General features: G+C 47.4%; 2 protein-coding genes and 1 long non-coding RNA gene across 4 annotated transcripts in view; 1 reads left to right on the top strand and 2 right to left on the bottom strand.

The window, feature by feature from the left end:
- LOC134756855 (uncharacterized) overlaps positions 1-27,417 on the top strand; it is an 88,224-nt gene that overhangs the window by 2,291 nt on the left and 58,516 nt on the right. The gene's annotated exons all lie outside the window — the stretch shown is intronic.
- Positions 5,281-6,656, bottom strand: CCL21 (C-C motif chemokine ligand 21). Its single transcript, XM_004047973.4, has 4 exons — positions 6,276-6,656; positions 6,053-6,173; positions 5,776-5,958; positions 5,281-5,703 (listed from the first exon to the last, which is right to left on the bottom strand). The coding sequence occupies exons 1-4, from the start codon at positions 6,340-6,342 to the stop codon at positions 5,670-5,672; spliced, it is 405 nt and encodes a 134-aa protein (XP_004048021.1). The 5' UTR covers positions 6,343-6,656; the 3' UTR covers positions 5,281-5,669.
- Positions 18,623-25,480, bottom strand: LOC101133314 (protein SPATA31F1). The gene is made up of 4 exons (XM_031014847.3): positions 25,247-25,480; positions 24,572-24,617; positions 23,985-24,045; positions 18,623-22,951 (listed from the first exon to the last, which is right to left on the bottom strand). The coding sequence occupies exons 1-4, from the start codon at positions 25,388-25,390 to the stop codon at positions 19,195-19,197; spliced, it is 4,008 nt and encodes a 1,335-aa protein (XP_030870707.3). The 5' UTR covers positions 25,391-25,480; the 3' UTR covers positions 18,623-19,194.

Genomic DNA, 27,417 nt, shown 5'->3' with positions numbered 1-27,417 from the left:
CTTAAAAAAAAGTTTCTTGTAATAAAATGTAGAGACAGGGCCTTGCCATGTTGTTCAGTCTGATCTCAAACTCTTGGGCTTAAGCCGTTCTCCTACCTCTGCCTCCCAAAGTGCTGAGATTACAGGTGTGTGCCACCGCACCTGGCCAACTGCTTACTTTGGAATTGGTTTCAGGTTTATAGGACTAACTGAGGCTTGTTTGTTTTTCACTGCAGCCTCAAACTCCTGAGTTCAAGAGATCCCCCCACCTCAGCCTCCCAAAGTGCTGGGATTACAGGCATGAGCCACGGCTCCTGGCCTGAGATCTATTAGCTCTAATTTTTTGTTTTTTAAAGGTGGGGTATTGCTCCACTATGATCAGCTATGGCGTGATCATAGCTCACTGCAGCCTCGAACTCCTAGGCAATTAAGTGATCCTCCCACCTCAGCCTCCAAGTCGCTAGGACAATAGGCCTATGCCACCGTGCCTGGCTAATTTTTTCTTTTTTTTTGTAGAGACAGGGGTCTTGCTTCGTTGCCCAGGCTGGTCTCAAACTCCTGGCTTCAAGCCATCTGCCCGCGTCAGCCTCCCAAAGTGCTGGGATTATAGGCGTGAGCTGCCATGCCCAGCTAGCTCTAATTCTTTACTAGTCCCACCTATCCTCTATATCTGTATCAAAGAAGCCCTTAAAATATTGACAAGGAAGGAGTGAACCGGGAGAAACAGGAGGAGATTCTGAGGCAACACTGACAAGTGGGAGTCAGCCCATGATTTCATTAGTGTGTGTGTGTGTATGTTATCATTTCGTGGAAGAGATAGTGGTGAAATTATTTAAAAACATGGTATGGCCAGGCACAGTGGCTCACGCCTGTAATCCCAGCACTTTGGGAGGCCAAGGTGGGAGGATCCCTTGAGCTCAGGAGTTTTAAGACCAGCCTGGGCAACATAGTGAGACCTCATCTCTACAAAAAATGAACAAAATTAGCTGGGCGTGGTGGTGTGTGTCTGTAGTCCTGCCTACTCAGGAGGCTGAGGTGGGAGGATTGCTTGAGCCCAGGAGGTTGAGGCTGCAGTGAGCTGAGATTGCGCCACTCACTTCAGCCTGGGTGACAGAGCAAGACCCTATCTCAAAAAAGGAGCAAATAAAAACAACAAAAATACATGGTATTAGTAATTTTCTGGATGACACTGAGGAGGACTCATTGTTAGAAAATAGTGATAACTCACTTTTAAAGCAATAAAGTGCTTCTGTGGTTCTGTGATAAAGAAAAGTCAGGATTCCAGGGATTAAAATGAGTTTTCATGCTTAAGGAATGAAGATTTTGTAGATTTTAGAGATAATTCATCTTTAGGATTTTTTTCTTTTGCATCTCTAGTAGAAGTCATTGTTTCCCTGTTGGATGCTGGCATATGAATATTCAGTAAATATGAATTTTTACTGTATTCACGAATAAGACATTAGAAATCCTTCATATTTATAATTTGATTTTATGCTTTGTATCTATTTTTATTGAAATATTTACGTGTCTCAGCAGTAGGCTTTTGGAAAGTTACCTTTATCTCCTCTCCCGTTTGGGCTCTTGTGGGTTTATGCCTTTATTTTATTTTTAAAATTAATTTATTTACTTTGAGACAGGGTCTCTCACTTTTTAGCCCAGGCTATATGGCTCCCAGGCTCAAGTGGTCCTCCCACCTCAGCCTCCTGAGTAGCTGGGACCATAGGCACATGCCACTACACCAGCTACTTTTTTTATTTTTTGTACAGACGAGGTCTCATTGTGTTGCCCAGGTTGGTCTCAGACTCCTGAGCTGAAGTGAGCGTCTTGGCCTCCGAAAGTGTTGGGATTACAGGCGTAAGCCACTGCTCCTGGCCTTGGTTTATGCCTTTACACGCATACATGCACCAAAAAAATTTACTGTAGTTTTAGTCGGGGCTCAGTGAGAAGTGGAAATAAAGGCATGTAATTAATTTTCCATCCCTACCCTGAACTCCGATTTGTTTTTACATTTAATGGTGTTGATCTTTAATGATTTACGTTTTATGGTTTTATGACTTGTTTAAGAAACTCTTTTTGGCCAAGCAGAGTGGCTCATGGCTGTAATCCCAGCACTTTGGGAGGCTGAGGCGGGTGGAGCGCTTGAGCCCAGGAGTTCAAGACCAGCTTGGGCAACATAGTGAGACCTGGTCTCCATTTTATTAAAAAAAAAAAAGTTATTTTATACCTCGAAGTTATAAACACATTCACCTATATTTTCTTCTACGTATATCTTAAACATTATGTTTTGAATTCGTCTCATATGATGAAGAATTTGAAAGGCAATGTCAAGATAGAGGTATTTTAAAAAGGGAAGGGCATTAGAACCTTTAAGAAAAACAAAAAGATGAGTGACAAAGGAAAAGTGCACTACTTTTGTCTGCAGAGAACATTTATATAGTCAAAATAATGTAATATGTGATAATACATATTATGTAATAGTAATCCACAATAATATAAACTGTAATTATGATCTAAATATGATAATATAATCATGATCTAAATATCATGGTATGACTATAGAGGATGCAGTGACAGGAGAGGAGAGTTGGCAAGAGAGTTAAATCTTCACTTTTTATAGTAGGAAGTCATCTGGTAATGTTTAAAATAGGTAAATCAAGAAACAGAGGTATAGGCAAAGTACTTAGACATATGGCACTAAGAAATAGCATAAGAGTTAAAGTTGTAGGAAATGATGTTATTCAGAATAAACCTTTTGGTACTTTTGGATATATTTTTTAACTGTGAGTGTGTATTATGTGATTTTTTAAAATTATGCATCAAGAGAATAAGAGAGAAAAGAGAAAGAACAGGACAATGTTGTCAAAGATGAAGGCAGACAAGGAGAGTGGCCAGTCATGATCTGATGGAATAAATAATATATTGCATGCTTACTCAGAGCAGGGCTTGAGGCAAATACCAGGCATGCAGGTGTGGCAGGAGAATTTAGTGAAATAGAGAGTTTTGTTTTTTCTGCCTATGTTTTTCTTTTCACTATAGAGTAGGCAAGAGTTTTGGCAGGGCTGGGAGTGATGTCCTGATGTCAAAGGGAGCCTGATGTCAAAGGCCTTTTGTAAATGTCTTACACCAGGGGAAAATGCCAGGCATAGAGGCTCACACCTGTAATCCCAGCAACTTGGAGCCTGAGGCAGGAGGATCCCTTGAGCCCAGGAGTTTGAGGTTACAGTGAGCTATGATCCTACCTTTGCACTCCAGCCTGGACTACAAAGCAAGCCTTAAAAAAAAAGAGTCTTAAAAAAAAAAAAAGTAAACTTGTAAACTTGGGGAAGAGGTTATGCCCTGGAGGGGCTGAGGAGAGGGAGACAATTCTTTAGGACTGCGAAGGGATTAATGTGTACATCCAGCCAGAGTGGGCACTGGGCTCTAATTTCTGTCTGTGATGGGGCAAGTGACAGGACTGTTGAGTAGATGGCTTCGGGGGTATCTGGGGAGGTCAAGTCCAAGCCCAGAGGCTGTCATATCTGAATTCTTATGTCTCAAATGTGGAGTCTAGGACTTGAAGAGATATACCTGCCGGAACCACAGGGGTCAGAACACTCACTGGCAAGACTGATGTCCAATGATAGGATGGTGTAGGAGGCAGGTAGGAGGCCTCCCTTGGGCCTTGAGGTTTCTGTGACCTTTGCATAACCCTTGGCAGGTGGGATCCCACAAGAGTGCCTGATGTTGAATTTCTCATCAGCACTCTAGTGCAGTAGCTTGGAGTAGGAATTAAGTTCATTTAAGGAACATTTCAAAAGTAGTATTTCTTGCATATCTGAGTTTCTAGATTAATTTCACACCTGCTGCCCTAGGACAGGTAGGGGAGAGGCCCTGTCTTCACCTGCTGCAAGAGGAGCAGACAAGCCAATACTTGAGGATGTTAGGATAGGTGGTAAGTGCTGTGGCATACTCAGGCTCCTACGGAAGGAAAAGGTGATGGAGCAGCCACTTCTAGCTTCTGAGGTTCCTACCTTTCTTCTTCTTCTTCTTTTTTCTTTTCCTGAAATGGAGTCTTGCTCTTGTCGCCCAGACTGGAGTGCAATGGCACGATCGATCTCACCTCACTGCAACCTCCGCCTCCTGGGTTCAAGTGATTCTCCTTCCTCAGCCTCCCAAGTAGCTGGGATTACAGGCACCCGCCACAATGCCCTGCTAATTTTTGTATTTTTAGTAGAGACGGGGTTTCACCATGTTGGCCAGGCTGGTCTCGAACTCCTGACCTCATGATCCGCCTGCCTTGGCCTCCCAAGGTGCTGGGATTACAGGCGTGAGCCACCGTGCCCGGCATTGAGGTTCCTACCTTTCTTGCCCTTCCCCAGGATCTGTTCCCTTCTTTCTCACATTGCCTGGCCCAATCTGATGGCTTCTACTTTCCCTGCCTGGAGGTGAGTGGGAGAATAGAAGGGTCTTCACTCTGGGGAGGAAGAGGTAGAGGAGAGCCATCTGAGGCCTTCCAGGAGAGGAGACTGATTCACACCTGAATCCTGGGGTTCTGAAAACCTGCCCCAGGAGACTTATTCCTTGACTTCAAAGGGTTTAAGGGGCTAAAGTAGTCTGGATCCCAGCCAGGAAAGAAAGGAGGGAAAAAAAAGGGAGGAGGTTTTTCCATCTGGAAGGAGGCTGAGCGAGTCCAGGGGCCCAGATAGGAATAGAAGGAGAGCACAACAGCCCCATTAAACAAAGAGGAGAGGTCGAGGCCCGAGCTTCACTGAATAGGGCTGAAGCAAGTCCCCTTGGGTCTTTGCCTCCCAGGGGCTCTCTCGGGGCTGGAACTGTGCTAGGGCAGGTTTCAATATAACTTGTGTTTGTCTGTGTTATAGATGGGCCCAAGCCACAGCTTCCCTCCTAGGGACCCTTCCAAAGAAACACTTGGAGGGTCTCATTGAATAGTTCCCAGGGAAAGGAGAGGAAGCCTCTGGGATATCTGGGGAAAGGTCTGAAGGTCATGGAAAAGATCCGAAGGTCACTCCTAGAGTTAGTGCAGGACAGAATCAGGGTCTCAGAGGTCTGCAGAGCTGTTGGAGGTGTGTGCTCCATGTCCACCATCTCTCCATTGGCAGGATGCCTCAGAAGACTGGGTCCTACCCTGTCCTTCAGCCTCCCTTTAACTGCTCAGGGGTGCAGGCACCTGAGAGGCAAGGAAGCTCTTGGGGTAGATGGGAACATAGCATTTGTCAGCCTGAGCTTTTGGCTCAGAGTGTGTGACCCCACCCTGTAGGAACTTTGGCATCTCGGTGGACATAAACACATGGGAACAGTTACTTGGGTGGGAAGACAGAACAGCTTTTTATTCAGTTAGGTATAAATCATATTTACAAGGAAGAGGTGGGGTGCACTGGGGAGCCTTATCAGGTCCAGGGTCCTGATGATTCTCCTTCGAGGGGACAGTCCTGCTGCCTCCTCTCATGCTCCCTGGGAGACTCTCCCTCCTCGGTCTCTCTGGACCTGGCCTGCTGTGGGCAGCTCAGCCATGCAGGGTAGAGCTGGGAATGCAGATGGGGTGGTTAAAGCAGGAGAAAGAGTGTGGCAAGGCCAGCATGGGGTGGCTGCTCCAGGGCCCCTGAGCATAGCCTCCTTCTTGCATCTTGGGTTCAGGCTTCAAGCCCTGGTGAGGCTGGTGGGGTCTCCAGGGCTCCAGGCTGCTCACTGGGCTATGGCCCTTTAGGGGTCTGTGACCGCTCAGTCCTGTGAGGGCAGAAGAGGGGTGTGAGGGGCTGACTGAGGCTCCCCTTTACCCACATCCCTCAGATTCCTCACCTCTTGCAGCCTTTGGAGCCCTTTCCCTTCTTGGCAGTCTTGGAGGCCCCCCTGTCCTTCCTGCAGCCCTGGGCTGGTTTCTGTGGGGATGGTGTCTTGTCCAGATGCTGCATCAGCTGCTGCACCCAGAGCTCCTTTGGGTCTGCACATAGCTCTGCCTGAGAGCGCTTGCGGGGCAAGAACCTGCGGGTGGGGGCTAGTAAGCCTTCTTAGTCTTGCCCACCATGCCCTCCCCACCCCGTCACCAGCCTGTACCCACCCCTTTGTGTCCACTCACAGGATAGCTGGGATGGAGCAGCCTAAGCTTGGTTCCTGCTTCCGGTAGCTGCGGACAACCTTGGCGGGAATCTTCCTTTGGCTGTACTTGAGGCAACAGTCCTGAGCCCCTCCATCACTGCCTGCAGGGTGGGATTCACAGGGAGCCAGGGGCTGCTGGCAAGCTCCTACCCAGGCCACTTGATCCCCTTAGCCCCATGCAAGGCCCCTCCCTGCCTTGGTACCTTGGGTCCTGGGGATGCCAAAGGCCAGAACCAGGATAAGGAGGCTCAGAGCCAGTGACTGAGCCATGTCTGTGGTAGAGGGTGAGTAAGAGGCCAGAGCTGAGGGTGAGGTGGGCAGCTGCAAGTTGGGGGTCTGTGCGTGGGCTGGGATTGGCCTGCTATTTATGTAGCTAGACACTTTCACTTCCCTTAACTTATCCCCACTCCTTTTCCTTCCTGAAAGCTGGATTTGCTGGCACCCAGCCCCACTTATCTCAAACTAAATGGACAGTCCTCAGCTGCCAAATTTTATGTCCTCATTAGTTGAATATGTCTGGGCCTGAGCCTTCCTTCTATTCCCAGCTACTGCTTTCATGCAGGCCTCACTGCCTCTCCCCTGGAACACCATGACTGGTGAGGTCATGGTCATAGTGAGGTCATAGTGAGGAGTCACTATGCTCCAGGATCCATACCCTTCCCCTCCTTCCAGCAAATCTGATTATTAAATTGTAAGAGTTCTTTTTTTTTTTTTTTTTTTTTTTGAGACAGGGTCTAACTCTGTCACCCAGGCTGGAGTGCGGTGGTTGATCTTGGCTCACTGAAATCTCCGCCTCCTGGGCTCGAGTTATCCTCCCACCTCAACCTCCCCAGGAGCTGGGACTACAGGCAAGCACCACTGCGCCTGGCTGATTTTTCTATTTTTTTTTGTAGAGACGAGGTTTCACGATGTCTAGCCCAGGCTAGTCTTGAGCTCCTGGGCTCAAACGATCTGCCTGCTTCAGCCTCTTGAGGAGCTGGGACCACAGGCACATGCCACTACATCCGGCTACTGTTTTAATTTTTCATTTTTCATTTTTATTTTTTCTAGAGATGAGGTCTTGCTATGTTGCCCAGTCTGGTCTTGAACTCCCGGGCTCAAGCGATCCTCCTGCCTTGGCCTCCCAAAGTGCTGGAATTATAGGTATGAGCGACTGCACCTGGTCTGTAGCATAACCATTTTGATTCCCCTTTGCTTTCCTTTTCTATATATTTTGTAGTTATTTTCCTAATGGATACCTTGGAGATTATAATTAACATTCTAAACTGATAACAACCTAGTATGAATAATACCAACTCAGTTTCAATAGCATATAAACATTTTGCTCGTATACATTTTAGTCCCTTCTTTATATTGTTATTGTCACAGATTACATCTTTATACATTGTGTTCCCATTGACATAGATTTATAATTATTGTTTAATGCATTTTCCTTTTAAATTATATAGAAAAAAGTGGAGCTACAAACTAAAAATACAATACTAGCTTTTATCTTTTTTTTTTTTTTTTTGACACAGGGTCTCGCTTTGTCACCCAGGTTGGAGTGCGGTGGCACAATCTCAGCTCACAGCAGCCTTGACCTCCTGGGCTCAAGTGATCCTTCCACCTCAGTCTCCTGAGTAGTGGGGCCACCATGCCTGGCTAATTTTTGTATTTTTTGTAGACACAAGGTCTCACTATGTTGCCCAGGCTAGTCTTGAACGCTTGACCTCAAGCGATTCACCCACCTTGGCCTCCCAAAGTAATGGGATTACAAGTGTGAACCAGCACACCTGGCAATGTTGTTACTTTTTTTTTTTTTTTTGAGACAGAGTCTCACTCTTTTGCTCAGACTGGAGTGCAGTGGCGCGATCTTGGCTCACTGCAACCTCCACCCTCCAGGTTCAAGCCATTCTCCTGCCTCAGCCTCCCGAGTAACTGGGATTATGGGCACCTGCCACCACATCCAGCTAATTTTTCTATTTTTTGTAGAGATGGGGTTTCACCATGTTGGCCTGGCTGGTCTCAAACTCCTGACCTCAAATGATCCGCTCACCTTGGCCTCCCAAAGTGCTGGGATTACAGACATGAGCCACTGTGCCCGGCCTGCTATGTTGTTATGTTTATCAGAGATCTTTGTTTCTTTGTGTGGCTGTGAGTTATTATTTTTTGTCCTTTTGTTTCATTCTGAAGGTCTTCCTTTAGCATTTCTTTGTTTGTTTGTTTGTTTTTTCTTTCTCCCGTTAGCTTTTCTTGTGGGCAGGTCTACTATTAATGAACTTCCTAAGTTTTGTTTATCTGGAAATGTCTTATTTCTCCTTAATTCTTGCAGCATAGTTTTGCTGGATATATAGAATTCTTGTTTGACTTTTTTTTTTCTTCAGTCTTTAAATATATCCCCCATTGTCTTTTGGCCTCCCACGGTTTCTGAAATCAGCTGGTAATCTTATTGAGAATCTCTTGTACATAATGAGTTACTTCTCTCTTGCTGCTTTTAAAATCTTTGGGTTTCAACAATTTGACTATAATTTGTCTTGGTGTGGATCTCTGAGTTTATCCTTCTTACAGTTTGTGAACTTCTTGGGTATGTATATTCATGCTTTTCATCAGATTTCAGATGTTTTGTCATTATTTCTTCAATCTTTTTAATGCCCTGTTCCCTCTATTCTCCTCCTGAGACTCCTGTGATGAGGTACATTTGATGGTATCCCTGAGGCTTGTTTATTTTTCTTCTCATACTTGATAATTTTAATTGTCTTATCATCAAGAATACTGATCCTTTTTTTTCTGCTTAAATCAGTTGTTGATTGCCCCTAGTGAATTGTACATTTCAGTTATTGTATTTTTGCTTCCAGAATTTCTGCTTGAGTCCTTTTTTTCTTTTTACTAATTTCCATATCTTTATTGATAGTTTCATTTTGTTCATACACCATTTTTCAGATTTCCCTTAACTCTTTGCCCATGGTTTCCTTCAGCTCTTTGAGCATATTTAAGACAGTTATTTTTTTTTTCCAAAAAGGCCATTATTTCCCAATTTAATTTGAGGTCATAATAAAACAAGCAACAAAACAGTATTTGAGATTTCAGCTTCTCACCCTTATCATCAAACCTCCCATCATCAATATTTATTGAGCATTTACAGTAAGACAGTTAAAGTCTTCATCTGCTATGTCCAATATCTGGGCTTCCTCAGGGATAGTCTCTGTCAAATTCCTTTCTTCCTGTGAATGGGCCATACTTTCCTGTTTCTTTGTATTAGTAATTTTTTGTTGATAACTGGGCATTCTGAATATTACAGTGTGGTATCTCTAGAAATTCAATTTTTTCACTCCTTAGGGATTGCTGATATACACTTGTTGAGAACTCTGCCATCAATTTGTGGTGACTTTTTCAAACTGTTTTTTTGCAAAGTGTGTATTCTTTGTTTTGTGGGGTTACTGAAATTTCTGTTTATGACCTGACAAAGGGTTCTCTTCCTTCCCCGCAAAAAGGTTCTGTCCCTTTAAATCTTCTGATATATGTGGCTCAGGAAGATCCTGCAGCCCAAGAGGGCTGAAACCAAGCAAGCCTGTCCCTTAGGGAACCAGAAGACAAACCCAAATGCAAAACCCCTCATTTTTGGAGGACAGGGTTCCCCCTGCCCACTTGGTGACCACCCAGCTACTTCAGGAATGTGGGCTGCTATCCCCACTGTGTTGGTTGGTAGCTAGTGCATGCATTATGCTCTCTTCTGAAAGACCAGCAACCTCTCCCTTCATCAAGTACCACCCCCCCTCTTGTTATAAGTGTCCAATCGGGCTCCAGACTTCTGAAAGAGTCGATTCCAATTGCTCTTTCCACCTCAATAGTTGCTTTGGTGGAGGGACCAACCCCTATAACTTCTTACTCTGCCATTTTGTATGATGTTTTTTCTGTAGTTTAATTTTTAACATTTTAAAATATTTTATCCATTTGGAGTTTATTATGGTATATGATGTGTGGGGATTATTGGGTCATAACTTAGAATCTATATTTAAAACTGGATTGGGACCTTAGAGTTGTAATCCTCACGTCAGAGCTGGAGAATCCATCTGGTTTCCAGAGTGCTAACTCAGCAGCAAGCTCCTTACATCTTGTTTTTTGAAGGATGGCTTATGACAGGATAGGGAAACCATAGGAAGAGGAGGAAACGAGTGTCAGGAGAGATGTAGTCAGGACAGCCATGGCCAGAGACAGAAATATTGGGTTGCTCTTGGGGACGGATGGGATGCAGAAGGCATGGGGTTGAAGATGGAGGCACTGTTGGGAGGGGATAAAGAGGTGGTGTTTCATTCCAAGGTCCACAGAGTAGAGGGGCTGGAATTTGGTGGCCTAGAGGAGAAATAATTGAGCTCTTGAGTCTGAGGTTTTCAGACTCAAGAGACCTTAAGGCTGAGACCTTAAGCAGGGCAGGGAGTGACTCTGTTGGCAAGAAGCTGGCGTTCCTGGAACAAGACTAGGCAAAAACAAGGAGATAAGATTTCTTGGATCTTTTACCTGGTCTAGAGGCAGATCCTGGCACCAGAAAGTTTTAAATTCCCAGCTCCCTGGTTTCCCCACCTGCCTACATGGGAGTGACTAAGAAAGTAGTGAGCAGCCTGTCTCTGAAGAATTCTCAGACAGGTAGAATAGCATGGGCTTGGAAGGGGGCATGCAGATAATTCCGAAGTCATATTATATTAGTTTGCTTCCAAACTTGGCTGCACTTCAGAATCACCTGGGTGACTTTTTAAAAACACAGAATTAGAAGCAACACGCCAGACCGCCTTAAATAGAATCTCAGAATAGAGCCAACGAATGTGTATTTTTACCAAGTTCTGCAGGTAATTCTAAGCATTTGGTGGGGTGGGGCTGGGAGAGCCACTTGGGCCTATTCTGCTCCCCATCCCACACTCTAGATTGACACAGAGCCGGTGAAAGGGAACAAAGTTGGTCTGGGGAAAGGAAAGCTGGAGTGATGCCCCCCCTACCTCCCCTGGAGGAGGAGACTTTCTGGCCTGGCACAGATTGTAGAAAAAAAGGGGAGATGGCAGGGAAGAGGAGGGGGCCGTACCTTTTTCTTTCCTAAAAGCTTAGGCTTGCTTTCTCTCCAAGATACCTGCCTGTCTCCCTTACCCTTATTCATGCCATCAAGGAAGCTTCTTGTTGTGTCAGATGGTGTGCACAACCCCCTAGGTCCCATCTCTGCCTGGTCTTCCTAGATGCAGGAATCTAGGTTGATTAGGCATCAACCCTAAGCCCCTGCCTGTGAACTTGAGCCTGCAGTGGTAGAGCAGTCTCAGGGAGATGTTCCATCCTGGAGATATTGAGGTCTGTCTGCTTGGTGCTGGAGCTTAGAATCAAGGTTAGGAGCCCTAAGGGAAATGAAGGAAGCAGTAGGGGCTTTTCTGGAGGTGGAAACCTGGCTGGACAAAATCCAGCGCAGAAAACAGCTGCCCTGAGAGTGAGGATGGGATAGCGAGTCCCTACCCCATCTCCAGTCTGTGAGTGGACCTGGTGGCAGGGGTGGTGAGAGGGAGGCACTGAAGCAGGGTAGAAGAGAGTGAGGAGCTCAGATGATGAGAGAGCCATTACCCTTTTCTGGGACCCCAAGTCTTCTGAGCCATTCCTCTGCCCTCAGCTGCTGGCCTGGGCTCATTTTACCTCACAGCCCCACTTGAACTGTAAGCTGGGTTTGGGGATTTGGAGCCTGCAGCTTTGACCCAAGCTCCTCTCAGTCCTCAGACCAGGCTGGATGCAGAGCTTGGGGAAGGGGACACAAAGACTCAGATGGCTGCACATCCGAGATGTGGGTCTCCACCTACAGTTCCAGTCCTCTGGGTGAAGATGTTGGCTTGGTGAGCTCCTGAGAGAAACTGGCTACTTTGTGACAACCTCTGGGATGGCCTAGGTGCAGAGGAGTGCTTCACTGGTACCTGGGGTGAAGGATAAAGGAGGTACACATGGCTGATTTCACCCGTGATGATGAATTCACCAGACTGAGATCCTGGGAGGGGGAGAGGAAGTGTGCTTATTCACACCTACCTCAGCAGGCCCACTACCTCTCTAGGACGGGCACCTGGAGTAGACCTCCTAGGTGTGGGTGTTGCAAGAGTCTGGAAATCCCCTAATTGGAAAGGGCCACATTCCCTTCAGTCTCAGTGCCGTTTGCTCTTGCCTGGTGGGGTTTCCAGGGCAGCAGATGCTCCCAGCTTGGCAGGCAAGAGCCAGGGAGGGGTATGGCGGGAATTTCAGCTCAAGGGCTAGGCAAGTCCTGGAATAGGATTGGGGTGGGCTGGGGCCCATGGGCCTGTATATCCAACAAGGGTCAAAGGGCCTGGGTGCGTTGCTGCTCCTGGGTTCTCAGCGGAGCATTGAGCCCTCTAGAAATAAGATGCCCTGTGGACTGTGCAGCCGTTACTGAAGGAGCTACTCAGTTTCTCGGAGTCATAAGTGTGAAAAGTGTGTGTGTCTAGTGTAGTTGCATGCATTCATCAATGTGTAGCTCTACCAAGGGTTAGGGTTAGAGTTAGGATTATGCTTGGAACAGCATTGATGTTGTGGTTCCAAATTGGATAGGGCTGGAATCATGGTGATGTTAAAGTAGGATTTGGAATTGGGTTTGCGGTTCCTGTTGATATTGGGTTTGTGGTTCCTGTTGATAGAAATAGGCGTATCTTAGATGAGGATTGTGTTAGGGTTGGAGTAGGGCACTGCTTGCATTTAGGATTTGGATTGAGAGTGAGGAGATCTTAACCTAAATCCTAAGTGATCTTAATCCAAGGAGATAAATTTTGTGTTGGAGGTTGCTTTTAAGTTTTCTCTCTCTCCTTTTTTGTTTGTTTTGTTTTGCTTTGTTTTGTTTTGTTTTGTTGAGACAGGGTCTCACTCTTGTCACCCAGGCTGGAGTGCAGTGGTGCAATCTCAGTTCACAGCAACCTCAGCTTCCCAGACTCAAGCTATTCTCTAGCCTCAGCCTCCTGAGTAGCTGGGACTACTGATGTGACCCACCATGCCCAGTTGTTTTATTTTATTTTATTTTTGTACTTTTTTTTGTAGAAAGGGGGTTTCACCATATTGCCCAGGCTGGTCTCCAACTCTTGAGCTCAAAGCGATCTGCCCACAGCCTTCCAAAGTACTGGGATTACAGGTGTGAGTCACTGCACCCGGCCTGGTTTTAAGCTTTCAAGCTAGTCTGGAGAGGGACTTACGCTTCTGCATAACGTGTGGTATTGATCTGATGTAGATGACAAGTTGTTGGCTGTTTTCCAGGACCTCCACAGGTGAGGGGCACAGAGTGGCCCCTGCAGCTATGATCCAGCTAGAGGAGGGAGGCATTCAGCTCCTGGGGAGAGGGCAGATCAGTTTTCTATCTCAAACTTATTTGGCCATGTAAACATTTTTGGATCACACCCACCAGCATTATCTGTCTGGGTACAGTTGTTCCCAGAGTCTTATTTGAAAAACTATGGTTTAGAGTTTTCTTTGGGAATGGGGTTGGAGTTGGGTTTAGAGGTGTGGTCAATAAGGTTGGGATTGTGGTTAACATGAAGTTTAGGCTAGAGCTACATATGAGATCATGTTTTGTGTAAGGGTTTTCTAACTGGGGAACCAGGACCTGGTTCTTCATGGTTTCCTGAGGATAATGTGGACTAAGTGTGTCTACGTGGTTTATTCTTCCCCTGTGTCTGCTATGTCAAAGAGTCTGAGAGTCAGGACCCTTCAAGGATGGAGCCAGCAGTAAATTGGGGGCCCTTGGGGAGATGGGTGTGTAGGTGAAGGATGAGGCTGCTGAAGAGGGCAGTGGGCTCTCTTCCTGACCCTGACATTCTTTAAGAGCACACAGCCACATTGTTGAGACCAGAGGTATGCATGTGAATCCAAAGCTATCCTATTAAAGGATGAGCAATAGGACAGAAACGACAAACCAGAATTTAAAGGAGAGATGAACCTGGTCTGAGGTGGCCTAGAGGATTTATGGAGGAGAGGGTCTTTGCAGGATGGATTTGGACTGCATTTATATCTGTGGGTCTGTGAGATGGGTTCTGTGTGCAAACCTGTCTTTGTGTCTGCATGTGTGTTTGTGCCCGTGTCTGCTCAGGCATGTCTGATGCAGGGTGTTCATGGGTCCATGTGAGTTTGTCTTCCTTGACATGTTTGTACTTACTCTGAACTAGTTTCTGAGTGGCACGGTTGACTTTTGTCTTTTTCTGTATGTACCTGTGTGGTGGGATGTCTGTGTCCATGTGTCTTTGACTGTGTGTATGTGATTCTTCCCTGGCCCCTTACTGTATCTTCCACCTCCCCTGACATACCCCAGCTGCTAGTACTATTTACCGCAAGGAGGGCTTCCCTTCCCGCCGTCTGGATTCCCATGGGTCAGTCTGCCTGCCCAGGGACCTGCCCCTGTGGCCTTTGTAGCAGGCCTGACCTTGGAAGTGACACATTCTGGAAATCCCCTAATATGCTACTTGCCTAGCCACTAGCTGAGTGTTTATAGTGGAGGAGAGGGACAAGGCAGGAAAGGGGGGCAGTTGGCAGCACTCACCCCTCCTTCTGGAAACTGGATCTCACTGGCCCCTTCCCAGGCCCCCCTCTCCCTCCCCATGCTCTCTCAGGGTCCTGGCCTCACTGTCTCTGGGCCTGAGAATGCACAGACCTCTGCAAGACTGGTCAGCCCTGTGAGGCATCTGGTCCTTTGTGTCCCCAAGCACTTTACATGCCTGCTTTGTGCTTACCTCTCATATTCCCACCTGAGCTCAAAGAAGTCCTTCCTTCTCTTCTGTCCCTGCAGAGGACACAGAGGCCATTCTGGCCCTTCCATCTATGGCAGGCCTGGCCTAGACCATGGGCTCCAGAGGCCAGTTAGAGTATTCAGCCCTGGTTAGCTGGTTAAGCAGCAGAGGCCCAGCCACCTCCCACATGGTGCAGGAAGCAGTGTCTCCATGGAGTCTATACCTGTGTTCATCCTGTGTGCCTTGCCTTCCCTGCCTGGGCTGCAGTGAGCAGGTACAGAAGTGAAGCAGCCATGGCCCCTGCCCTCAACAACTCAGTGTTGAACACAAGTGATGTTGTGGAGAAGCCACCCTCCTCCCACTGCTGGTGGTCGGTTTCCTGAAATTCCCTCCAGCCAATTCTGAAGTGCCCTTCTGGAAAGCCCAAGAGAAGAGCTCTAGAAGGTCGGGGCCATTCACCATGACATGATGTTACCTGAGTGTGCCAGAGGTGAACCCAAAGATCCCAAGCAAGCACTGATGTATTCCTAGCATCTACCCCCAAACCTGAAGTAGTAAATTTTCTTTTTTCTTTTTTGAGATGGAGTCTGCCTCTGTCACCCAGGCTGGAGTGCAGTGGCACGATCTTGATCTTGGGTCACTGCAACTTCTGCCTCCTGGATTCAAGTGATTTTCCTCCTTCAGCCTCCTGAGAAGCTGGGATTACAGGTGCACACTACCATGCCCGGCTAATTTTTGTAGTTTTAATAGAGACAGGGGTTTCACTACGTTGGCCAGATTGGTCTTGAACTTCTGACCTCAAGTGATCCACCCGCCTCGGCCTCCCATAGTGTTGGGATTATAGGCGGGAGCCACAGCGCCTGGCCTGAAGTAGTAAATTCTTGAGTTTGTAATCTACATGTGAATTTTGCTTCTTGCCTCTCTTCACCCTGGGGAAGATAGAAGGTGGGGTTGTGCTGGGGTTATGGGATGGGATGAGCAAAGCTTCATCTGCCATCAGCATCCTGCATGAATCATAGGCTCTGACCCTGACTTTGCTTAGCTCTCAACTTTGCTGAGAACTCAGAATCCTGAAGGTATCAGTTCCAGCTCATCTTTGCCCCCAGTTCTATGTCATGGGACTTTAGTTAGCAGCATGAGCCCATGCTGGCCTCAGGCAGGTGGGAGCCTGTAGGGAACCATGGGAGGGACCTGCTCCACCCTAAACCAGGATGTATGCACGCTAACCCCTGGCTTCCTACCTGATGCTGCTGTGACCCTCCTGAGTCAATTCCCTTCATTCTGGGCCTCCCTCTATTCTAGCTGTGTGGCTGCCTGCCCCACTCCCACCAGGCAGGGAGGATGTGCCTGTCACAAGACCTCCTTTGATCTTTGGGGATGCTTTAGGAAAACATCTGTTGAATGTTGGTTCAGCAGGTTTGGGCCTTGTGCCTGTCTGCCCTGGGGACCATGTATGGGCTGGGCCCCCATCCCTTAGGCACAGAATCAGCATTCAGAGCAGGGACATATCCATGTTTCTTCCCATCCTGGCTCTTCTGTATCCAAGCAGTGAACACACTGTGCTAAATGCTGGGGTCCCATCAGAGGAAGCAAGTCCTGCCACCTCCTCCTCCTCATGATGGGATGGTGAGTGATCCTGGGTTTCCTTAGGAACCAGGGGCATCCCACTGTCCCTCAAAACATGTCATAAAGAAGTCACAGCACTTCCTGCCCTTTTTCCAGCTCTTGGCTCCTCTGTGGTAGGTCAGAAGGGGAATGCAGAGGTGCCACGTCCTGAGGGATAATAGCTGTCCAAAATCGATGTCCCTTCCATCTTCTCAGGGCAGCTTCTTTGTCTTCCTACTTCCCAATCCTCTCATCCCACCCATATAACCTCCCTGGTCCCTCACCTCACTGAGCACTAGGATGCCATCTCTGCCCTGTTTCTCCATCTCCGGCCTCATGCTCTTGTGCAGTCTCCATGCATTTAGAGCTTTCTCTGTGAGCTCTCCTGCTGGTACAGTGTTCTAAGAGCACCTGCTGCACAGATATCAGCAGCAGCTTTGATCACCTTTTCACCCACCTATGTACTCACAACCAACTGCTTGGGACCTAACAGAAACTTTCCATGGTAACTTCCAGAATCTTTCTCCACCTCCAGCTTTCCCGCTTTGGTTCTCCATACGGTTCCCCCTTCCCACAGACATGGTCCCTTCCCAGGTCCTCACTCATCCCTCTGGGTCTTTGTCCACACTCCCTTATATGTGGAGGACTCCTTTCTTCTAATCCATGAAGTCCTCCCTCATTAACTCTACCTTCTCTCTACCACCAGTGAAGTTCTGTATTTTTAGCCAAAGCCAGCCTGTCAACTTGGGGACTTGCTCCCATTCCTTCGCTTCTGAACCACAACATTGTTCCAGCAGTTCTCCCCTTGAGCTCCTGCGTCATTAATTTATCCATCTCAACTGGATGTTTTCCATTATCATCCACCATGCTATGTCTCCAGTCTTTTTTGAAAAGCCATTTTGGGTTCTAATGCCTCACATTTCTGTATCTTTATTTGAACAGACCTCTTTGAGGAGTTTATATTACCCTTTCTAACACTAATTGCTGTCTTTCCATTCTCTCTGTCTCGATGGAGTTTTGCTCTTGTCGCCCAGGCTGGAATGCAATGGCACAGTCTGGGCTCACTGCAACCTCCACCTCCTGGGTTCAAGTGATTCTCCTCAGCCTCCTGAGTAGCTGGGATTACAGGTGCACGCCACCACGCCCAGATAATTTTTGTATTTTTACTAGAGACAGAATTTCACCATGTTGGCCAGGCTGGTCTCGAACTCTTGACCTCAGGAGATCCACCCGCCTCGGCCTCCCAAAGTGCCGGGATTACAGGTGTGAGCCACTGTGCCCAGCTGTCCACTCTCTGTTGAATCCACTCCAGTCACACCTTCATCTCCATCATTCACCTGAGGCTGCTCCTGTTAAGGTCATGAATGATCTCTGTGTGGCTAAATCTAACATTCCTCATCTTAGTTGGCTGACTGGCAACTTTTCATGCAGTTGATCTCTCCTTGAAAAACTTTTTTGTTTGGCTTCTAGTATTCCACACTCATCTTGTTTTCCTTCCATCTCACTGGCCACTGCTTGTCAGTTTCCTCTGTTTACTAGTCCCTCCTCTACTTTCCAGTTTCTTAACATAGAAGAGTCTCAGGGCCCACTCCTTAGATGTCTCCATTTACACTTAGTTGTTTGGTGTGTTATCCAGTTGCATGGTTTTTTCTCTCTCACTCTGTCTGTATTATCTGAAGCCAGGACCCTCCCTGAGGACCATCAGGCTTCTGTGTTGAGGATAAACTGTTGGTTGAATGGTCTCAGGATGAAATGGGGAGATTAGTTATGATGCTACTGGAGTGATGGTAGCAGTAGAGAGGGTGAGAAGTGGGCATTTTCTCGATGCATGCTTGAAGGTAGAGATAACAGGATTTACTGTGGGTTAGGAAAAAAATCAAGGATAACACCATTGTTTTTGTCCTAAATAACTGGAAAGATGGAGCTGCCATTCACTGAAGTGAGAAATATCGTGAATACAGTGGGTTTGGTATGTGTGACTGAGTGGTGGTGAAGGGTAGAAAACCACTTCGTTTATTTTTGTATGGTTTGAGATGAATATTGGACTTCTAAGTTTATAATTTGACTGGACAATTTGGGAGTAATAGACTGTCGACCCCATGGGATCATGAGCTCCACTGGGTCAAGGCCTATGTCATGTTCATTGATGTGTTTTGCAGAGTTCTTGGCACGTAATAAACACTCAAATATTTTATTGTTGAAAACAAGATGCTTCTCAAAGTAATTTTTATTGTGGGTTCCTCCTCACCAGCTGATTGCTTCCTCCTGTGGCACTACCACACACCTCATAGCCCCATTACAATGATCAATGCTTTGTCTGTCTCCACAGCCCTGACTTTGGATTCAACTAATGTAAGGTCTTACTATGCATTAGCCACTCTCCTAGGCCCTGGAGTTATGGGACAGTGGAAAATATTCTGGTGGGATGGATGGTAAATGTTCAGAAATCAAGCATGACCTTTAACTTCAGTGCACTCTAGATAAAAGCTTTTCTTCTTTGATGTGGAATGGTGACCCATCTGAAAGGTAAGTTAAAGCTCCTTCCCTAGACAGGAAGGACTTTTTAGCCTCCCTCACACCTTCCCTTAACACAATACAGCAGAGACAAGGAGCAGACAGACAATGTATTGCTGAGAAATATAGAGTGTATTTCTAGTGGCATCTGTCCCACCTGCACATTTATGGAAATGACAATACTGGTCCTCTGGAGGGCTGCAGCAGGTGGGGAGCCTATAAACTCTTTTTCATGGCTCTGTGTGTTCTCCTTGAGTGGACCAATGTTTCTATCTGAGGTGAGGGTCAGGAGCTAGGTTGGGTGCCCTGGTTTGGTGGCACAAGCCTCTCGAGGACAGTGACGAGGGCAGTGGCGGGGGTAGCCCAGGGCTGAGGCAGAGCCAGGGTGTCTGGAGTGCAGCCGGAGCTTATCGTCTAGGGATTGGGGACCATCCAAGAAGGCTGGGCCCACCAGCTTCTGAGCAGGACGAGATTGGGCCTCGGAGCAACCTGTCGGCTTCTCCGTCTTACTTCTCCCCACAGGGCTCTTGGCTGGAGCCAGGCTCTTTGCAACATTTTCTTTTCTGGTTTTGGCCACCTTCGCAGCGGCTGAGAACATGGAGTCCTCATGCCCTTTGCCTTTTGTCTTGGGGTTAATATGCTGCAGAAAACATTTAATTTTATTTCTGAAGCTAGACTCTGGAAGGCTGGGCTTCTTTTGAGCATGGGCTGGCATCACCAGCCCATGCAAAACCTGGCCTTGCAAAGTTTGGCCCTGCAAAGGCTTAGCCTGAGTTGGTTGGCTCAGGAAAGGCTGACCCTGTGAAGCCTGGGGCACCACAGTCTGGGCATTCTCAGGAATTGTCGCTGGTTCAAGGATGACAGTTAGCTTGGTTTGACTGTCTTGCAGGTCCTTCTCAGACTCTTTCTCCCCAGGGACTCGTGGAGGTAGCTGTGGGAGCTTAAGCTGAGGGTGATGCTGGGGGCTGTGTTGACAGGGATCAGCAAGATGAAAGCTACGGCTCCATCGCCAGGACCCTTGGGGTGTCTTGTTTGGAAGCATCCCTGCTGGCCTCTGGTCTTCAGCAGGGCGTCTCTCTTCTCTGGTTGAGGAGCACCCAAACCCCGCATCCCCTTCTCTGTGTTCCCTGGATGCTTTGGTTTCCTCTGGGTCCTCTCTGTTTCCTGCTAGCATGGGGACATGGGCTGGGTCCTTGCTCTTGCCAGGGCTTTGGGGCACAGGGCCCCAGGGTTCCTCCAGGCTGGGTTTGTTCACATTGGCCTCTACCTGAACACAAAGCATGTGGGCCTCTGTCATGTCCCCACTGGGTTGTGAGATCTTGGAGACCGAGTGGGCAGAACCCTGGGGTACTGCTTTGGAATTGGATTGCTTTTGGTTCTGCTGCACTGCCTTCAAGTCATTGGCCAGCTGTTCTTTAAGGTGAACCCCTTCTGGATTAGGGGCAGGAAGAGTGTCTGGTGGGATGGGCAGTTCCTGGAGCAATGTCTCCCCTTGGTGGTTTAGACTTTCAAGAGACTTCTGTGTGGATATGTTCTCTGGTGCTGCAGCAGTTTGTTCCCTGGACTTCCTTGCCCTAATGGGAATTCCCCATTGTATCTCTAGGACCTTTTTTCTCAGGTGGAAATTTAGTTTGGTCAAGATATGTGTCTGGAGTGAGTGGGGGCTAGTAGGATGCGTCTGGCTTTCTAGAGGCAGCGTCTCCATTGTTCCTTTTACTGGCACTGCAGGCTGGAACTCTTTTGCAACGTCTGTACAACTCTCCTTGTTGCCTTGAGGGCATGGCCCAAGACTTATACACTGTTCTTCAAATGAAACCATCTGAATCAGAGGCTCTGCTGGGATTTCCACAGGACTAGGCACCATCTCTGTGATGACAGATTGGCTAGTGACTGCCGGGGCCAGGGCCCTGGGGAGCGCCACATAATACAGAGCAGGCAGCCCCGACAGGAAGGCCAGATGCTTGTGCCGTAAAGTTGTCTCCAGTTTCTCAATGGCTTCCACAGACAAGACTTGGAGCAGCTTAGGGTGTTCAGTGACAGTACCTGGTAAAGCCTGTTGCTGCTGATCAAGGGCCGTTGGCATCCAGGGCATAACTTTGTGATGCAGGTCTGGGTCACTTGCTGTCTGCAGTACCAGGAACTGGCTTTCTGGAATGCAGGTTAAAGGAGCCACTGCCAGGACCCCAGAAATTCTGCAGTCCCAGGACCTGTGTACACAGGCGGGGATCTTGCCCTGGTGGATTTGTCCACATTTGGAGTCGATGTGGTTCTGCAGTATTGCCTTGACCTGAGTTAACAAGTGTGGCATGGGGATGGACACTGGGGCCGCAATGGGTGGCAGCACATCGCAAGCCCCGTTGGCCTCTAGGGCTACAGGCTGGGGGATGCTCACGTTGGCTAGGGCTGTGCTGCTGCAGGACACAGTCTGCTGGTCAGTGGAGGTAAGGAGCAACTGGATGGACTGCTGGATCTTCTGAGGCAGGCCCCAGCGATGGTGAATCAACTGTTTCTGGATGTGGAATTCCAGCAGCTTCCAGGCATGCTCCGGGAAGAAGAGTAGTTCCCTGGTGAGCACTGAGATGGACTTCCCTGTCTGGGAAGCTGTCGTGGTCTCAGGAGACTGAGCTTTGCCACAGGGCTCATGCTGCATGAGGCACTGGGTGTGCTGAGACCTCTGGAGGGCAGCTGGCCAGCCCCACTGAAGCTGGAGTTGCCTCTGTAGCAGGTGCCACTCCAAGGCTTCATACTCGGCCAGAGTCAGAAATGGGACATTGATCTGAGCTCGTTGATGGTCAGATGGAGACACCCAATTTGGGGAAAGTGGGGAAGAGGGTGGGGCTGACTGGGGTGAAGTTTTAGGGAGCAGTTGGGGGAAGGAGAGCTCATTGAAGAGAAAAGGATCCTTCAAGGGGGGCTTGGGCACATTTTCAATCTTGGGAAGGCCTTGAGATCCCATGAAAGTGGCAACCAGGGACTCACTATGCAGAGAAGGGAGCCCACAGAATAGCTGGCTGTATTTCTGCTGGAGATCACTCCCTGAGTCATTATCTTGTCCCCCAGACTGTGGATGGGGGCCACTTAGGGCTTTAAGGGCTGGAGAGGGCAAGGCTAGAGCCATAGGGTTTGGACTTTGCTGACAGTGGTGTCTTTGTTCTGGGTTCATATTGGACCATTCAGAAACCCAGAAGGTCTGGATGGGCTGGCCAGACACACATGAACACCAGGTCTGGAGGGAAATGGTCTCAAATCTATGAAGAGAGACCTGAGGAGTATTCTTCAGGTTGAAAGAAACTGGCTGGTCATTTCCAGGTTGGTAATACAATGGTGGGTTTGGCATAAGCTGCCTCAGGGACTCCTCCACACGTCTTGGGAGCCCCCACCTCTGGAAATGCATCCATTTTTTAACATGTACCTCAAGAAGCCTCAGCACTTCAGGACTGAGAAATGGCAGGTGGGCAGGGAGGACCATATGCAAGGCCATCGGATGCATCCGGTTCAGGGTTTCTGGGTTCAGGGACAGCAAGGAGACCTGGGAATTCAAGTGATGCTGGCCTTGGTTTCCCTGGACAAGGCTGGGGTTGCTCTGCATCATCTCCTCCTGGTTCAGTGGAGCCCTTGGCTTCTCAAGCCTTGAAGAAGCTATGGTGTTTGGGCCCCGGAGCACATCTGGCACTTGAAATTCCTGCCCTAGCTGGAGGTGATCAGCCCAGTAATCTTGTATGCCATCTGCGTACGTTGACTGGGCAGCTGACTGGGTTAAAGATTTCTGATCTGTTAATTGTGACAGTGTTGGGGTTACAGATGACAGTGAAAGCTCTCTGGTGTGCCAGGAACGAAACTCCAGACTCTGATCTAAAGACATACTAGACGTAGACAGCATCTCTAGGCAAGGGGAGCCCTGCAATGGCTCCGATAAAGTCAGGGAGATCTGGTTGTTCTCACCCACCAGCAATTGCTGAATCTCCAGAGCCACAGAATTGCAGATTTGGCAGCAGGGATCTGCACACAGGATTCGCCGCACACTTCCCTCCAGAGGAAGCCAGCCCTGGCTAGGAAGGGAAACACGGCAAAATTAACGATGGAGTGACATGTGCCTTCTTGGAAGAGTGTGGGCTGGAGTGGGCACTCTCCTTTCCCAGTCCTGAAAACCCTGGGGCCTATACCATCTTGTTGTCTACCTGTCTGCTTTCCTTGCTAAGAAAATGCCATTTGGCAAGGTGTGGTGGGCTGGGCTGATGGTCTGGAGCTTGTTGGGCAAGGCCTCAGACAACCCATGGGAGGGCATGGCCCTCAGAGAGGGCTGGGAGTTGGAGTCAGTTCTCTGTTGACCTTGTTGAAAAGCTGAACTAGGAGAATGGAGCCAGGCAGTTAGCTGATGGGGCATCACCAGGAACATCACCAGTTAGAACCCAGACCAGTCTTATTTGAGGCTAAGAAATCCAAAGCCTGTATTCAGTACTTCCAAGCTGTAGAAAATGAGGTCCTTGTGGGACTTCTGCATTCTGGGGTATTTGGTACCCCTAATGTTATACCCAGCATCTCTTCGGAACCAGTCCTGTTCTCTAGAGCTCTTAAGGAGAGGATAATATAATAGACTCCTGTCTAAGGAGTGTCCCAAGTACTGGCCTCACTGAAGACAGAACCGGAGGAGGTCATGTCAGCAGAGTCTAGCCAGAGTCAGGTATTTTCCCTTGAAAGAGTATAGCTTTATTCCCTTGAAAGAGTATAAAGAGAATAAGACAAGGATGACTTCTTTATTCAAAACCCATTCTCTTAACTGGGTAACTTATCTCATGGCTGAGTGCAGCTCCATGTAATATGTTTTATGAATTATACACTAGTAAAATCCTGAATCGTAGAACTGCTGTTACCCTAGCACAGAACTGAACTGGGCGGCTCATCTCTCCTGAGACATGTGAACCCCACTCTTCCCTGGCAACCCTCTCAACCAGTGTCCCTGCTTCCACTGTGTATGTCTCCCTCCCAGCCATTATCTTTCTCCTTAGTCCTGCCCCAGGCCAAGCCAAGAAATCATCATAGGCCAGGCTGGTTGTTGATAGAGTGCAAAGAGCAATAGATCACCTTTTAATGACGGAGAGCAGCTTCTGTGGCTTCTCAGCTTCTTCCCGGGAATGTCTCCTAGCTGAGGAACAGGGAGACAGTGTTATATGGCATGGGATAATTTCATAGGCATCCTACAGGAAGCTGAATAGTAAGGTCTTTGACTCTCATCAAGAGAAGACTACAATCCTGAAAAGTCCGTACTCTAAGGCATGTCTGAGTACAGCATCGCTGTAACACAATGTCCCATATCTAATTTCATTTGATTTTTACAACCACAATGTGATTGAGGCAAGATTGTCAGTGTTTTGCTCATTTTGTGGCTAAGAATGAGAGATGAAATGACTTCCACAGGGTCATAAAACTAGTAAGTCATACAATTAAGAACATCTGCTCTACTTTCTTAATTCTTCATTTCCAGGGCATTGAGGTACAGGATTTTGGAACATTCTCAAGTTATGATTTCCCACCCACGGAAATTTCAGTCTGGGGAACTGGAGTCTTCAGTGGCAGAGCACCTGGCTCTTGGCTCCAGAGGTCACAGAGGGACAGGATTCATGGGAAACACCCACAGTGGAAGGGAGTCAGAGGAGAGATTGGGACTTTACCTGTTGATGCTGCATCTCTAGCTCTTTGCCTGACTTTTTGGTGACACTTAGAAGACAAAAACATCAGAATGTGAAGCTGGGACACCATTTTCTTTCTCATGTCCAAAATGAGACAAAACTTACATACATTTTCCACTCGCTTTCTATATATCTATCTGTATTTTATACACTCTCCTGGACTTCCTTTGCCTATTCCACCTTTTTACCCCATTTTCCTTCTCTGCTTATTTTGGATTCACTTGGAGGCTTTTCCAAATTCTATACCTCCCATCTGATTCACAGAGAAGTCCTGCTGGATGCTGAGGATGACACAGGAGGAAAAGCAGAACAGACGAAAGGGTAAATGGTTCTAACAACCAAAGGACTTCTGCTTACAAAGCCCACCAACCAGAAAAATCCCCCATATTCAGAGATCTTCCGAGATCCAGCAAGATAGACTTCATATTATCTAGTTCTCAATCCAAGCCAAATAGAGAGGTTCTTGGCTTTTCAATCAGAGTATGTTGCGGGAAGGGCCTGGTAAGGAATTATAGTCTCTGAGAAGAAAAGTATTACACAAAGGTAACTGAAAGTATGCTATAAAAATTCTGGGGTGGGGATTATAAGGGAGCACGCTAAGAACTTATAGGCTTCTTATCTGAGGCTTAATTAGTTCAGTTGGGATCACAGCCCTACCCGGCAGCAGCTCCTTTTAGGTTCTGAACTCAATTCATGGTGGCTCCTTTTCACTTGCCAGATAATTACAATAACGATGAAGATGGAGCCATAGATGTATAAGGGATATCCAACTTCCCACAGAACAAAAGTAGGGCTCAACATGGCCTAAACTTCATTAGCATGAGATCAGCCATCCCTCTATCTCGGAATTCAGGGTTCTGGTGCCTAATGACTCCCAGTGCTAGGCCTTGTCATGTCCACCTCACAGAGGATGGAACTAGGCCACCAGACTGCATCACAAAGCCCTCCTGTTTCATAAGGTACATGTAGTAGGGAAGCTCATGTGGTGATTCAATCTGTAGATGAGGGTGTTTTGAGCCTGGGACTGAAGGTGCCACAAGCAGTGTCTATTTCCTAGTCTGTCTTCACTTTCCACTCCCTATACCAGCCTGATGTCTCGGCTCTCTCCTTCACAACTGTATGGTCACCTGTCCTCAGAAAACTGAGTGCTTTGGCACAGGGGGCACCTTATGAGAAGGGGTGGTTAGGCCGGAGGAACCTCCACTAACTCTCGCACTAGTTTTGGTAATATACCTGAGAAACACACATGAATTTAGGGAGGGCGGAGTCTGGTTATGGCTTGGAAATGGAGATCTTTGATGTTTTAGGCAATGGGTGATTGGTAACAGAGGTGCAGGAAGGGGACCGTGGCTGATATGGTAGGGTGGTAGGGAGAGGCCAAGGTGGTTGTACGTATCTGGTCTTGTGGCCTCAAGCTTGCAGATGGGTTGGGAGAGACTGTAAATGCTACCTTCCATGGAGGCACATTCATGCTCAGGGAGATGAATGCCTGCAGGGATGGGTTAGTGGCTGCTTCTGACTGTGGGTCACAAGTGACTAGTTGCTGTTCATGGTTGGATGTATGCTGTTTGCCTGAGGATGTTTTTTTTGTTTGTTTGTTTATTTTTCTCAAATCTGGATTTTGTAAATTTTTAGGCAGGGCATGTGTTTTCCAATTCAGCTTCAGGACCCATTACTTCCATAGCCAGACTATTGATTTACCTGCCTAGCTTTTGTAGATATTGTGATATGCCACCAACACCTCAGTATTCCTGAATTTCCTTGAGAGCGTTCTGCTCTGGTAATGGTGGTCTCAGGCCAAGAAACCTTTGGGCTGAAAATCTCTGAAGAGGCTTTGGTCCTTCCTCAGTATCCAGCCCACCCAGCAGATGTGGTAAGCACCCAATATGTGCTCAGCCCTAAGCTGGGGAGTGTTGAGGATACAAAAACATTTGAGCCGCATTGGCTTTCTGCTTTCAAGATACTTAAAAATGTAGTTTCAAAGACAAGACGAATTCATACAAAGCAAGAACCAACAATCACTACAAATAGACTTATATACTCATTCGTAAGGCTCTGGCCACAAACATTCCATTTCAGAAAAGAGAAATCATAGTGAGGATCATGGTCATCAGAGAGGGCTCCTGGGTAGTCGAAGTTAAGTTTAACAGTGCAGGTTGTGGGTAAAAGGACTCTTCCTGGTGGGAGAAAAACTTACCGGCTCATGCTGAAACTAGGGAATGGGCCATGGAGTTCATTTGGCAATAAGAAATGCAGTGTATCTCTAGCAGAATATAGAAGGGTGGACTGGAGAACAATTGTGAGAAAGATTGGAGGATCAGGATAGAGGCCTCTTGATGGAGGGAGGGCCTTTGTATCTATTTTATTTCAATCCCTAAGACTATTTTTTTTAAAGTAAGCGTACTTACACATGGCAGAAAATTTAAAAGGCAGAAGTGTATAGCTGTCTCTCTCTCATCCCTGTCTCCTCCTATTTTTCTTCCTCATGTATCTCTCTTTTAAAAAATGTTTTATTTTTATTTTGTATGGGTACATAGTAGGTGTATATATTTATGGGGTACATGAGATATTTTGATACAGGCATACAATGCATAATAATCACATCAGGGTAAATGGGGTATCCATCACCTCAAGCATTTATCGTTTCTTTGTGTTACAAACATTCCAATTATACTTCTAGTTATTTGAAAATGTACAATAAATTATCGACTGTAACCACCCTGTTGTGCTATCAAATACTAGGTCTTATTTATTCTATCTAATTATATTTTTTGTATACATTAACCATCTGCCCTTCTCTCACCCAAACCCCCACACCTCACCCCGCT

This window comes from Gorilla gorilla, chromosome 13 (assembly GCF_029281585.2).
Source record: "Gorilla gorilla gorilla isolate KB3781 chromosome 13, NHGRI_mGorGor1-v2.1_pri, whole genome shotgun sequence".
NCBI classification, from domain to species: domain Eukaryota; kingdom Metazoa; phylum Chordata; class Mammalia; order Primates; family Hominidae; genus Gorilla; species Gorilla gorilla.
Note: the sequence above shows the minus strand (reverse complement) of the source record. Positions and strands in the feature narration are given on the sequence as shown.